At 34.7% G+C, this 13,455-nt stretch overlaps 1 protein-coding gene across 4 annotated transcripts in view; it reads left to right on the top strand.

The window, feature by feature from the left end:
• The window catches only part of LOC100376781 (tumor protein p53-inducible protein 11-like), a 91,575-nt gene that overhangs the window by 61,969 nt on the left and 16,151 nt on the right, over positions 1-13,455 (top strand). The window contains exon 1 of one of the 4 annotated variants that reach the window (XM_078011027.2): positions 5,042-5,232. The exons of the other annotated variants lie outside the window; for them this stretch is intronic. Within the exon in view, the coding sequence (XP_077867153.1) occupies positions 5,210-5,232 (23 nt within the window). The 5' untranslated portion in view covers positions 5,042-5,209. Of the gene's footprint in view, positions 1-5,041; positions 5,233-13,455 lie in introns of those variants that run through there. 4 annotated transcript variants of the gene reach the window in all.

Genomic DNA, 13,455 nt, shown 5'->3' with positions numbered 1-13,455 from the left:
TTCAGAAAATGACAGTTGTCCTGCTCAAGCAAATTCGTCGTGTCAGTAAACACAACTGGCATAATTGAAGTGAGCCCTCATGCGTCGCCTCACAGTAGGAAATTATGTCAATAGTCACGGACTGTTGTGGTAGCTGCTAGGCGCCTATCATTGAATGGCTATTTCGAGTACACGTAATTTAATAATGAACAAATTAAGCACATGACGAAAAATAATGTCAATTTTGTAAATGTTTCTGACATTTCATTACCAAAGTTGTCAAAATAACATCATATCCATTTCATATTCAAATGTGTCGCTGCAAATCTGTTAATTGGGCTAAATTGTAGAAAATGCAAGGTCGATACAGAGTATTCCGAATTAGCACAGGATTTCGATCTATCAAGTCATGGGGCTCGAATTCTGACTCAATTCCATTAAAATCGAATGAATGTATCTTTAACCGCAATAGCCCCCTATAGGCAGATGCATTGATTGCACAGTCTCTCAATGTATCTACCGGTAATGTGATAATGCCAATATCATTAATAATCATTGTCAGTGACAAACTGATTTCTCGCATAAGACAAGCAGGCTGATTTCGCATGTAATGTTAACAACCGGCATTCATAAAATACGTCACACTCAGAATTTAGAAGCAGGGATTGTAATTGCCTACGGTTCTATTTCCATGGCAACGATCTCTTCATCATTGATTGCTCAAATGTAGACATAATCACGTGCTGAGAGTTCAGAGTGCAAACACACAATTTCGTTGTTAATCTATACCAAATATTGTGCTTGGGATATCTACGTATAACCATCCTATACATCCAAGATTCACCATCAATGGCGTTATCGGCTAATCTAACAGAATAAAAACAAATTCAACTCAGCTCCAGCTGATCTACTTTATCCACTGTGACCCATTTTCTTATTTGCTCCTATTGTGTTTATTCGTTATGATTCTAGCATCACCGGCAGAGGAAATTACCAATGCAAATAATTAATGGTGACGCCACATCCTCCTCGCGGATTTATAACTATGGTGTACATTATCTTAATGGTTACCATGTGATTTCTTGGCAATTTAGTTTTGTTCAATATGTGGCCAACAGGGAAAAATTACCAACACATTGTAAATAATAGTGACGTCATATCAATCATGATGATTAATATCTCTAGTGTAAATTATCTTAATGGTCATCCCGTAATTTTGTGTGTGCTAGACGATTGACATTTTGTAACTATGATTTATGTAAGTTTAGTTTTAGCTGACCAAGTGACAAATTGTCCATGTTTCGTGATTCTATTTCTATATATATTGAATTAGACATTAGCTGATCTAAAAGGTTGAATTTTCAGTAGCTATATTGGTTTATACACATTAACAAATCATACCTTATCTTGAAAAAATAAAAATACAGTGTTTTGTTTTTGTTATGTTCATAATTTCAAACGAAAATAAAAAAGTAGTTTAAAAAAAAGATTAAGATGAAAATTTATATTAATTTAGGTATTGTATCATCAATAAACCGTGAATCATAAACTACAATGGATCACCGTCAATATTTGATGCGAGTATATTACATAACAATGTGTAAATTATCCTAACAAGTTTCTCTTACATTTTTCGTTTGCCGTCGTGTCAGTCATTACTTTTCACTATTATGAATTCACATATTCATGTGTACACGAAGTGACACATTTAGCAGCAACATTGAAAACAGACAATGGCATATATAGCTCACTGTTTGTATAACTAGGTCAACTCACTCGGATTTTCAGAGACGTAATTACATTGAAATGTGTCTATGTTAATGTGTGTCATGTACATTACTTCAACTGACCTGCCAATCAACTACGCTTCACTGTAGTTAAAAACATCAATTACGGCAAATCACTGTGCATCCATTACACAGTGATAAACGGTGTACGCTCTGACTGTATTCCAATTTAACATCGTCATTTATTATCCACAGTTGGAGGGAAAACTTCTTTGGTATGACCAGACAAACACTCTTGTCCATATATTCACTATAAAGCAATTGCTCTCTCTCTCTCAATCTCTCTCAATCTCTCCCTCCCCCTCTCTCTCACTGTCTCTCACTTTCACTATCTTTCTTTCAGATACACACACTCCAGTTCAGAGAATTTATAACAATACTCATTACATATGTTTATTATTCAATGGAAGATGAAAGATTAATATGATGAATAAACTATCAATCAGGCACATGTGATAGATTGACCATCTGCAGCATGAAGAATAATACTGATCTGTCACGTAGACTACCATTTCGTCACTGTCTCTGAATGCCTGTGATTGACGAGCCAATCTTCGTCTCTAATCTCCGCGCATATTGATAAGATTCTTTGCTACAGTTAATCTACATTTGATGCTGCACCAAAGTATTGAATTTGTCATACAGGCTTTATCCAGTGATGACAATTTATAGGAACAAAGTAACATTGTAACGACGTAGCTTAGGTTTTGGTTTAGTCTAAACGTCACCTAACATTTTATTTTATTTTATTTTATTTTATAATTTCACTTATATAAACAATTGAAGCGATGGCTTTCAATCAAACTAACAATACAAGTGTTTGGCACATACGAAGTGAGATGCTCCGTATGATTACTGTTATTTTGTGTGAGAGTTCGAAATAAGGATAGATTGAAATCTACGATAAATTGTTCAATATTCATGGGTAATTTTTAAACATCATATTAGAAACTAGTCCTTTGTTTTTACCTTGGTGGGCCATTGAAAAACAAGATGGTTCTGGTAATTCTGGACACACAAAGAGGCATGCCATTTCTCTTAGGAGCAATAGATTTTTTAGTGTACAAACAAAATTGTTTTACCACCCTTAACGCCATTTCTGATTGCTATCCACTCTTTATTCATATCTGCAATATTATATCCCGCCTGTTACTATGTGGATAAAGTGGCATGTTTGCCCTTGCAGTAACATGTGAGATTAAAAACGTAATAACAAGTGAGATGGGCATCACAAGGCTTGGTTTGAATGCACGCCTAATACGTGTGTGCTTTATTGTTACATATGACAACCTAGTTACATTGAATTTGTGAATGCATTTATTGGATCTTATGTCCTTGTGTTTGTGTCTGTATGTCAATTATATTACTATATATATGGCTGGGATGATGATTTTAACATACAATCGGTACCATGTTATAATCTATATAATTCACTACAAAAAGCAGAAAGAAAAGTCTGTTTTAAATGAAACATGTGACAAAATAGTCTATTCTTTATGTTTTGTCCACACCTATCATTAAATTTGCTTATTTGTTGGTCGTTTATTAATAACAGCTTCGGTGATAAAATGAACATATACTTTGTGACTATATTTTATCCCTAAATAATAATACTGTATGTATACTATTTTACACCCTTGTGTTTGTGTGATGTAAAACAAATAAAGTGCACTGAAGTAACCAAAATGTACCTTCAGCAATACGATCACTCAAAACTTTTTCAAGAAATAAAATAATTTGCTAGCTACGCGTTACGCTGATGTTATCCGCCACCACTAATATTATAATGAATCATCATGTCACCACTGCGAGAGTTTACTTTAGCTTTTGCTGCATCATAGAAAAATATTTCATATAATTAGTACATGGTCTGCTGATCTTTTTGTCATTTTAACTTTTCATTTGCAAAACTTATGAAGTGCGAATCTAAATCTGATTTGGTTTTTTTATGTTCACAATTTAATACATGGAGAACATTTAACTGCATATCGTTTTAATATCTTATTTCAGCATATCTAGTTTGAAATCCTAATCAGTTTTATGTTAAATTTCAAATGTGTGAATGAAATTAAATTCAATTATTTGCAATGGTCTCCACTAACTGCACGAAATTCATATTTACTCATATACAGATCATTTCTTTATAAATCGTAGCATTAAACAATCCTATGTACAATCCTATGTATACATATTATTACTCATAAATATAGCATTTATCGTACTGTTTGGCGCTATCAAGACAGATTTATTGTATGCCATCAATCATCAATCATCATGTCCATACTATCAAACTAGAACAAATGATAAATAAACCATAAATGTACCATATAAATCACTGTGAAGACCGGGATATATCTCACTCCAATACAAATTACAAGGTAACAACAATACTTGAACGCGAGCCTTATTGAAATCTGAATCGGAAAACGCCGATATTTTAATATAATTATAATATGTTGAGTGCAATACTAAATGTGAGGCGATTCAACGCTGGCTATACGCCGGCGTATTTCTAAGACGTCTGAACTGGGCTTTATCGATGTATTTAGATACCTCCTGAATATTCCTACGAACAAACACACACACATGTTAAACCACTCGCACACTAGTTAATTAGCCTCCAGTATTAACCCTCTAGAGAAAACTGATATTTGCAACTCAGCAAAAATGACCGATTGTTTGTATTGTACTTCCCCAAAGCTTCTTAATACCTCCATGGGTATGATTCAGTCAAACAAATCTACAGCTGTTTCAGCATCTGAAAATTAATGCGTTTTCATCCCTCAAACAATTTGTTTTTTATCACGCGTGTCACGTAGTAGTTGGTAGCCACTTCCTCGAGGACCGAGTTGATGCAAGCAGATACGCATTTAATAGGACTAGCGGTATAATGCAAAAACACCATTAACATGGTATGCCCTCTGGTTTATGCGCATACGATGCACTCTGCGATATACGCATGCATGCACACACTGGGGAGCCCAAGGCACTACTTGGCAGTATTATGCACGAACGGTATGGAGTGACGTTACGAAGGTGTATCCTATGCCGGAAGCCTCTATTGTGTCGTATCATGCCGAGCTGTCCTTGTTACAGTCGTAAATCGGTTTCTATGATATGTACCGTCCCCCTGGTAACGGCAACGTATTAAGGAAGAAGGCTCGATTGGTTCTCCGGTAAACAATATTCACTTGTTCTCGAGCACGACCATCCAATGCCTTTACGCTGACTATCGAAACTGCATTAGCAATTCCACTCACGTCACTACTTATAATAATAACTTCGCGGCTTTGAGTCTGACATGTAGGAAATATAATTCCTGGTACGAAATCCTTCTGAGGCTTCACCGCTCCTTTCCTTTTTACACGTTAGCATATCTCTAGATAATACTGCATTCGAGGCCCACAGACGTCGGACGGCGTGTGTTGCTTAAGTGTTACAAAATGGAAGCATGGTGGGCTCGCGCGTAAGTATTCCATATTACCTTAAGCTGCCCCCTTTTGTGGGAAATTATTACGTTGACAAAAATACACACTTTCAAAAGAGATTCACAAATTGGATGCAAAAACGAGACATTCAATGTATGGTACATGTACAGTGAACTATCGAACGTTTGATTATGTTTAGTCTTGTTCTGTCGCAGCTTACGTGCGCAATGAGGATTTCGATATTACTCAGTTATATCGCTTTCTGTATACTCGGTGATTGATCGCGCTTAGTACTTTTCCTCACCGAGGCGTTAAGTGGAAATTGTGTCTGTTTAGGGGTGTTATCCGCTGTTTGTCTCCAAATTGCAGAGTAGATATCATGAATACGAAATTACTTTGATTGGAAAGTCCACTTTTCTCTTATCCTTTGCCGCAATTTCTCATTGATTTTTCTGTCATTCATTTTGCATGAATTATACCTCACAGAGAAATGCTACAGATGTAGTACATTATACTGTGGCAAATTGGTTGCATATTACTAATCCAGTCTTACTTAATAAATACTAAATCTTGGGTTAAGTTAAATGTTATCTCAGCATGTTTGTCCTGTGTTGTTCATCGCGGAATACTGCTTCTATTCCAGGAAACATACACGATTTTATTCAAGCATGCACGTTGTGTAGCAGTAATTTAATCTTACGCATAGGGAGTCCTATGCTTCATTGCGTGTCGTCGCCAAGTCAATTACTGGAGCAATATGTCGTGCGTTTTTTTTGGAAAAATTTCTTTTTTAAATAGCTAATGAACTAAGATCGTTGAGTACTATTGCGTGCATCAGACTGTATTAAGTCATATTTTGTCCGAACGTCACAGGTGCGTTTTTTTCTGCTAGACAGCGCATTATATGTAATGTTAGTATTGTGAAGTAACGATAGGGTTCCGTAGATAGTGTCATCTTACTCGGGGGTGTCGACCTACGTGCGCAATGTAATTTTCTTTTTTTGTATCTGAATGTTCCGGAGTTATCAAACAAGATGAAATGAGTCATAATTATGCCTCGAGATGTTATAACCTTCGAAGACTAGTGCGTTGTAGTGTCATGTCTGTACAGATGATGTGCGTTCTCTAGTAGAATGTGGTCTGTGGTCATTCCAAATAAACGTATAGCATTCCAAATGCCTACACAGCTACTGTATTTTATGAATAAAGTATGGAAAAAGTAGGGAAATAAAAGTTGAAAATATATAATAATTTTTGTGAGAGGTAAATATACCCTGGTAATTAATAATAAAAATAACAATATTGACAAAAAACTGCAATTACCTACTACCACTTATTTAATATGTGGTTAAATCATAGTTTGTATGTATAGTTTATAACATTAACTGCCACATGTTACCTGTCATATGTACACACAGAATGACAATAGTAGCTATGTATTTGGAACATGATACGGACTCGATAGGAATACAATGTACGCTGTATTATGGTAATAATTTCATTGTTGCAAGATGTCCAAAGAACAGTCTTATCTGCTAACATGTGCACTTAATGCGAAATGCGTTTACATTCACAGATTTCTAACAGATACTGTTAATCATTTCACAAGTAATCATGTATGTTTCATGGAATAAAATAATGCATTGAATACGCAGAACGGTTATACGTATAGTAATGTTACTGAATTGGGTCGTGTTGTATTATCCATTAAATTAAAAACATCACTGTTTTTTTGTTTTGTTTTTCTGCGACGAATTATACATTGTCACGGAAATATGAATATACCAACACAAAAATACATATGCCACAACGAAGGTATCGCAATACGCCAATATTGTCAGTTCGTATGATTGTTTACATGACCAGCTACCTTACGCTTACGTGTATCCTGCAGAGTTACGGACTGTTTAATACTTGACATTGGCATACCATTTCATCGACCAACATCTCCAAATTTCGCATCATGAAAATTCTCGCACTGACTCCTGTGTTCGTAAAATACAGTAGGAAAACCCATAACAGTAAAGTAAAAGACATTTACATGCACATTTCCATTATAATCCACGTCGTAATTTCTTCATTTTATTATCCATGGATACCATTACAACAAATAACGCCACAAATCAAATTATACAGATGACGCACGATTGTGAGCCTTGGAAAAAACAAATACTGTTAGAAAATAAAACGCAATGATTGTAATGGTTCGACACGTAATGAAATGCCGAACACAAATCTGAAATAAATATGTGTCTGGCAGAGATGACGGTGGGATTGCATCGCAGTGTATATACAAACAGTTCTGTCGAGTCAGCTGGATTAAAATTAGATCCCACCGAGATTTGAACAAATAGTTTGATTCAATATTTAGTAACGTGTTTGTATTTGATTCTTTTGTACGGTATTGTTTGCACAATGTGAGTTTCATTCCGAAATGTTACCCAATTTCCGGGAGGAAAAATGAGGTCAGCAAAGCATGCCCGCTTTTTATTCTAACTAGAATGCTAGATACATTTACTTCCGCGAGGTCGATCAGTTTATAGAATTTAGGAAATCATTTTTTTGAACAGTGCTATACCCGAGAGTGGAAACTGAATTTACTTTGATTCGCTTCTAAATCACTCGGAGATATGACTACGTCAATCATTGGCATATTGCATTTACGTATATATTGTATAGCGCACTTAGCTAGATGCTTCGGTATTACTCCTGCTTGATTCGACCTCGTTTAAAATCTTCAGGTTTCAGGTGCTATAGTTCACACTAAGTGAACGTCTCATCTCAAAAGTAACAGTGCCATAGTACAGTAAGACTGCAAGCTACGCACGCAAAGCTGTACAGATTAACGATATGTTGTTGAAAAGATGGAACATCAAGTAGATAATGGGGATACGTGCAGATACAGCCTATCAAGGACATTACAACATTTATCACTCAGTAAATCATCTTGATCATTTGCAATTGTGTGACGGATACTGGGAGAAGGAACACGTTTTTCCACTTGCTTAAAATTAGTAAAATCCTTTGTCGCTGCGTTTTTCGCTATATTGAAAAAGAATCAACCATGGCATGAACTCACCAATAATTGGTACTAAACTTTTATGTGAGTTTTTCTAAAACGCTCACTGGCAGTTAGATGAAAGTTCAGTTTGTGCTTGCTCACTAGTTTAAATTATCATTGATTGCCATGTTTTTTTATCCCGCAGTAGTTAATATCAGTAAATGCCTTCAGCTGTAATGACATTTATTGTGTTCTAATAAAAGTCCCTGGAAAAGGTTGCTCTATTTCTTGACAGAATCGATGATATATACACATTTTGGTTGTGTTGATTATAGACTGGCATTCTAATGATGCTGACTGGCCAATGTGTTTGTTATAACCAATTCATTAAAATGCAGTTTCCTTGACATTTCCCTGTATTAGGTAACACGTCTGTTTATCAGTTTTTTTGTATTTTTATGTAGTTATCTTTGTTTGATAGAAAGACAGTTAATTTGTTCATATTCAATAGATCGAATACCGAATACTTTGTAGATATTAAAACTACGCTTATACATTTTGTATGTGATTTGAGAGCTTTGATTTATAGTAACATCACTTTTGTGTTTTATTCTAATGATAACATATTCGTACTTACGACGTCACACTCCGCGTTTATCGATGAGATATCATATGTTTTCAGGCAATATATGCACGTGTCGTTTTATACCTTCGTAAGCAAACTTATAGCGTATTGTGTGTAGTTACGGCGTGTGATGTTTTGTTTTTATCAAAAACTCACATTAAGACTATTGAATAGTTTTACAACAGTAATGTGATCCAGATATATTCACACAAATATGTGACATATAGTGTCCCAATCATGGAGATAAGAAATTAAGTTAATGATAATATATGTAAATATCATCACGTGTTTACTCGTTAACTCATATATTTCGTCATCAAATCTGTTTGTTATTTTCTAAAATCACTCTTACAAAACTGCTATATATCAATATTTAAATTCATAAAAATCATGAGGTTATTCGAAAAAGGATTTGTTCCAAATATAAAAGATGTCTGTATAAGTAAAACATAGACGAGAACACTGCTAAACTGTGATGTGAAAGCAATACGCATGCCTTGGCTGCAATAATGTATTAAGCTTATAAATAAAAGAAGTACTGAAACTAGACGATATTGTCGACTGCATTAAAGGGACAATGATGGCAATAAGTAAGGGGTCTCGCATTTGCGACGTAGCATAACAAATTAGAATATTTGAAACAAATTGAATTGCTTTCAAATTCATTATCTGTGCTATATGTATTTGTATTTGTTATTTGTATAGTCATGCATGTACGAACAAATACCACATATGCAATGTTGCAACTGGTTTTGAAAAAGGAAATAATATGTTGCGAGTTGCAATGCAATCACCAATGTAACCAATATGTCGACGTTCCGGGTCGGTAACTTTGTATTTACCATTTTCAGCGAATATTCACATTGATACAAATATTTGTACGTCTTAGCCATCTACTACAGAAGTACGTAATAATGAATATAATGCTAATCGTTGCCACTGGGCCGAGCGGTGGAAATTGCCTATTTTCCCATTTCAAAGGATCCCATTAATTAATCTACCTATCATATTTGTTCGTAGAAAAAAAGTTAAGGTAAATACGGATAATAATAATTACAGTCACATATATCAGCATGTGCGAGCTTGAAATAGTGAAGAGTACACTGAACATGGGCTTACAGTGGTTCGATGGACATGCGCAGTTCAAATCTTTAACGTCATAAACAACGTACAGGATAAGTTTATGCACACATATAAAACCCAGAAATTCATTTTCTAAATGACCTATCCTGTTCCTAAGAGATCAATTATGTCTACCGTGAACTTGAGTGGAAGTATATATATTCCGGGCATTTAAACGATAAGTTGCTATAAATGTATTCCGCCATTATCATTATCGACGTTTGTAGATCTGTTTCAGGATTAGGTATCGTGTCTTCATCATTTCCTTTTCCAAATTAGTGAACACACTATATAAGTGTTTACCTATGTAAAGCTACATATTTTTACTCATATCTTGTCTGGAAACCGAGGTAGATTTATTGTGTGGCTTTTAATCGGTTGTTTCTAAAGTTGACAATTGAGGAATAAGCATATTACATAATTTGTTGTATTTATTGAACGTACCCTAGCTTATTGGAAGGTTAATCATTATTTATAATGTACTTCAGCGCAGCACGTTTTCCAAGTATATAATACAAGTATATAATCTTGATGTTTATAATGAACTCATTTGTAATCTCAGTAATACGAAGCAATTTGTGTTTTGTATTCCTTTCTCAGTGGCTAAGCAATATTGAGCTCACGGTATACTGTGAAATACTTTATTTTCGCTATTTCCGCTGAAGACCAGTGATTCTATGAACATGCAATCTATCGAATATATACTTTTCCTATGTTTTACATTCAACTCATTCAAAGTCAGTGAAAATAAACTCCATGCATAACACCCGAACAGTTTTTTTCAGCGAAAATTCAAAATAAATTAAAATATTTTACAGTACTAGATATGTTAGCTACAAATATCAATATACCCCGGGGAAATGTGGTTTTATACGTTTACACCTATCATGTTAAACGTAGTTGTCGTAGTCAATCCCGTTTTTATGTTGAGTCTTGTACCCAGGATTTACAAAAAGCGAAATAATGTTACTAACTGTTAGTACTGTCATAGGTTATTATTGTCCAAATTTAAAATTCATCATTCACTAGTCTGTGTCCTCATCAAATCTTGTTTTCACTAAAACTATAATGCCGTCTGGTTATTCTGGATTTTTTTTATCTGTGACGAAGTATAATTTTGACGCAATCCTAGAAAGGTTTGTTTCATATATAAAGGTGCATATGTACATCACGCAGATGGATAATGTCGAATTTCCGGATTATCGACACACGAGATGTAATCCTTTTTGCGCAAGCGTAACCAACCTAGCAACGAACGAGGGTAGGTAACAAAATATAAAAGGTAAAAAAAGATACTGACAACCGTGAAGAATACAGCGGGTACAAAAGGAACAGCTCGATGAACTATATAAAAAGTGAGTTTTCATTTAAAAATGATGTTTTCTTAAATATGACCGCGACAGTTTTTCAACCCCAAACTAACTCTATATAAAAATATTTTGCAATAGGCAAAGATAATTTACATGTTTTTCTATCTTCCGGTTTGTTGACCTCAAGTCACGCACTATACGCAAGCGCACAAACGACAAACGCGCAAACGCTATCAATTCGGGGATTAGGAATTTTGATGCGAAACCAATATATTCTTTATTGTAAAGCAAGATTGTGTATGTAAAGAAAACGAGAACTAAAACTACACAGCGCTTCTGTTATGGGTGCTCGCATCTATGTCGTATTATTTTATAAAATGACTACGATAATCTCAATAGCAGTGCCAAATGCATTGAGGGCGCAATGATGTCGATAAGTAAATAGTCTCGCTTTCGCGGCGTGGCAATAACAAATTTAAAATTTAAAAGAAATTAAATTTTGATGTTTATACAATTTGCAATTAATACATATATATGTAATCATTATATGTGTATCATATGTATGTGATGCCATATTACATATGCAAATATACATGTTAAACTTAAATTAAAATTCAAGGAAAACTTCCACACGTACCCAACTCATATATACGCACTCATATATACATGTTTCGACTGGTGTGGAATGTGAGTAGCAACGCAATCAGTAATGCAACCAACCTGTAGACGTTCCGGGTCGGCAACTTTATATTTACCATTTTCAGAAAATAGCCACATTATAATTACATATATGCATACGTTTCAGCTATCTACAGCAGCAGTACATAATGATTAACATAATGTTAATCATAAATCATTGCCGCTGGGCAGAGCAGTGGAAATTGAATTTTTTTTTCTTATTCAACCATCTCATCAAATTTCCACCAATCATATGTACTACAGGAAATACTGAAGGTTAAAGTTAAAGTACAGATAATATAAATTACAGGCATATATAGTTTATATTTGCTATAAATGTATATCAGTATTCTCAGTATCAGTGTTCGTAGTTCTTATTGTGTTCTAGGATTAGTTATTGTTTCTTCATCTAGTTGTTATTTTCTTCGTATATATATATATATTACAATTATTAAGCTTATCGTTTCATTGAACATAATGCGTCATTTATATTGTTTTTAATTTTATTCCAACCCACCACTTCATTCTCATAAATTCATATCCAGTATACAAAACACATATACTTGATTGAATGAACTCATTTGTAAACTTACCAGTAGGAAGCGATTTATGTTTTGTAGTACCAAGTGTTTCTGTATTTCCTTAGAGGCCGTGACGTTAGAAATACTTGAACCACTCAGCTACATTGCTTAGTAAATTCCTGTTAGGATAGATGTGTAACATTAACGGCAAATATTAAAATACTCTGTTGTTTTTTTACGCTTTCATCAGTCACATTTAAAGTTGTTGACGTCACTATCGTGAGCCCAAGTCATGTGACGATAATTATTTCCAGGAAACGATTCCGTGTCATCTCGAATGAAGCTGACATTAAAACAATGCCTTAGGCGAACACGACCTATGCCTTACATTGGTTGGTACGCTGGTAATACATTGTATTGCTTATTATTCTATAGACAGTATAAGTTTATCATCCATCCCTCAACAATCGTTTAATGTTGTTATCTATTTGATTTCAATTCTGTGCCTTCTAGAGTGCGACTGTATCATCTGCGGAGCATTTTGGCGCCAGATGACGTCAGCAAGACTGAGTCAATGACGCAGGTCTATATATTGGGACTGACAGTGACATAACTATTGGTGAATTTGATTTGACACCCGGCTCTCTATACGTTATTAGTATGTTGTGATGGAAAATTTAATATAACGTTTTCAAAGAAGATGCGGCGCAGGTATCATCTGTGTGTTGGGAAGTGGGTGTATATTTTGTTATTTGGATATAAATTGTTGGTTGATAGAAACGAAAGTAAATTGTGTGTTCACGTTTATTTGACTCGGCTACAACCATACTATTGTAGCAACGCATGACATAATGTGTTAAATCAAAAATGCACATTTAAATGACATCTTCGTTTCTGGAAAATTGACTGTGATTGACGCTCGTTGCGCATTACCAATGGAATTAATACACTGATCGCATCTTGCATATCACTGTGGAAACGGTTCAATTCTCGCTATAACATCA

The sequence above is a fragment of the Saccoglossus kowalevskii genome, chromosome 1, assembly GCF_978046115.1.
Source record: "Saccoglossus kowalevskii chromosome 1, keSacKowa6.1, whole genome shotgun sequence".
Taxonomy (NCBI): domain Eukaryota; kingdom Metazoa; phylum Hemichordata; class Enteropneusta; family Harrimaniidae; genus Saccoglossus; species Saccoglossus kowalevskii.
The sequence above is the reverse complement of the archived record's forward strand: the minus strand, read 5'-3'. Positions and strand labels throughout refer to the sequence as shown.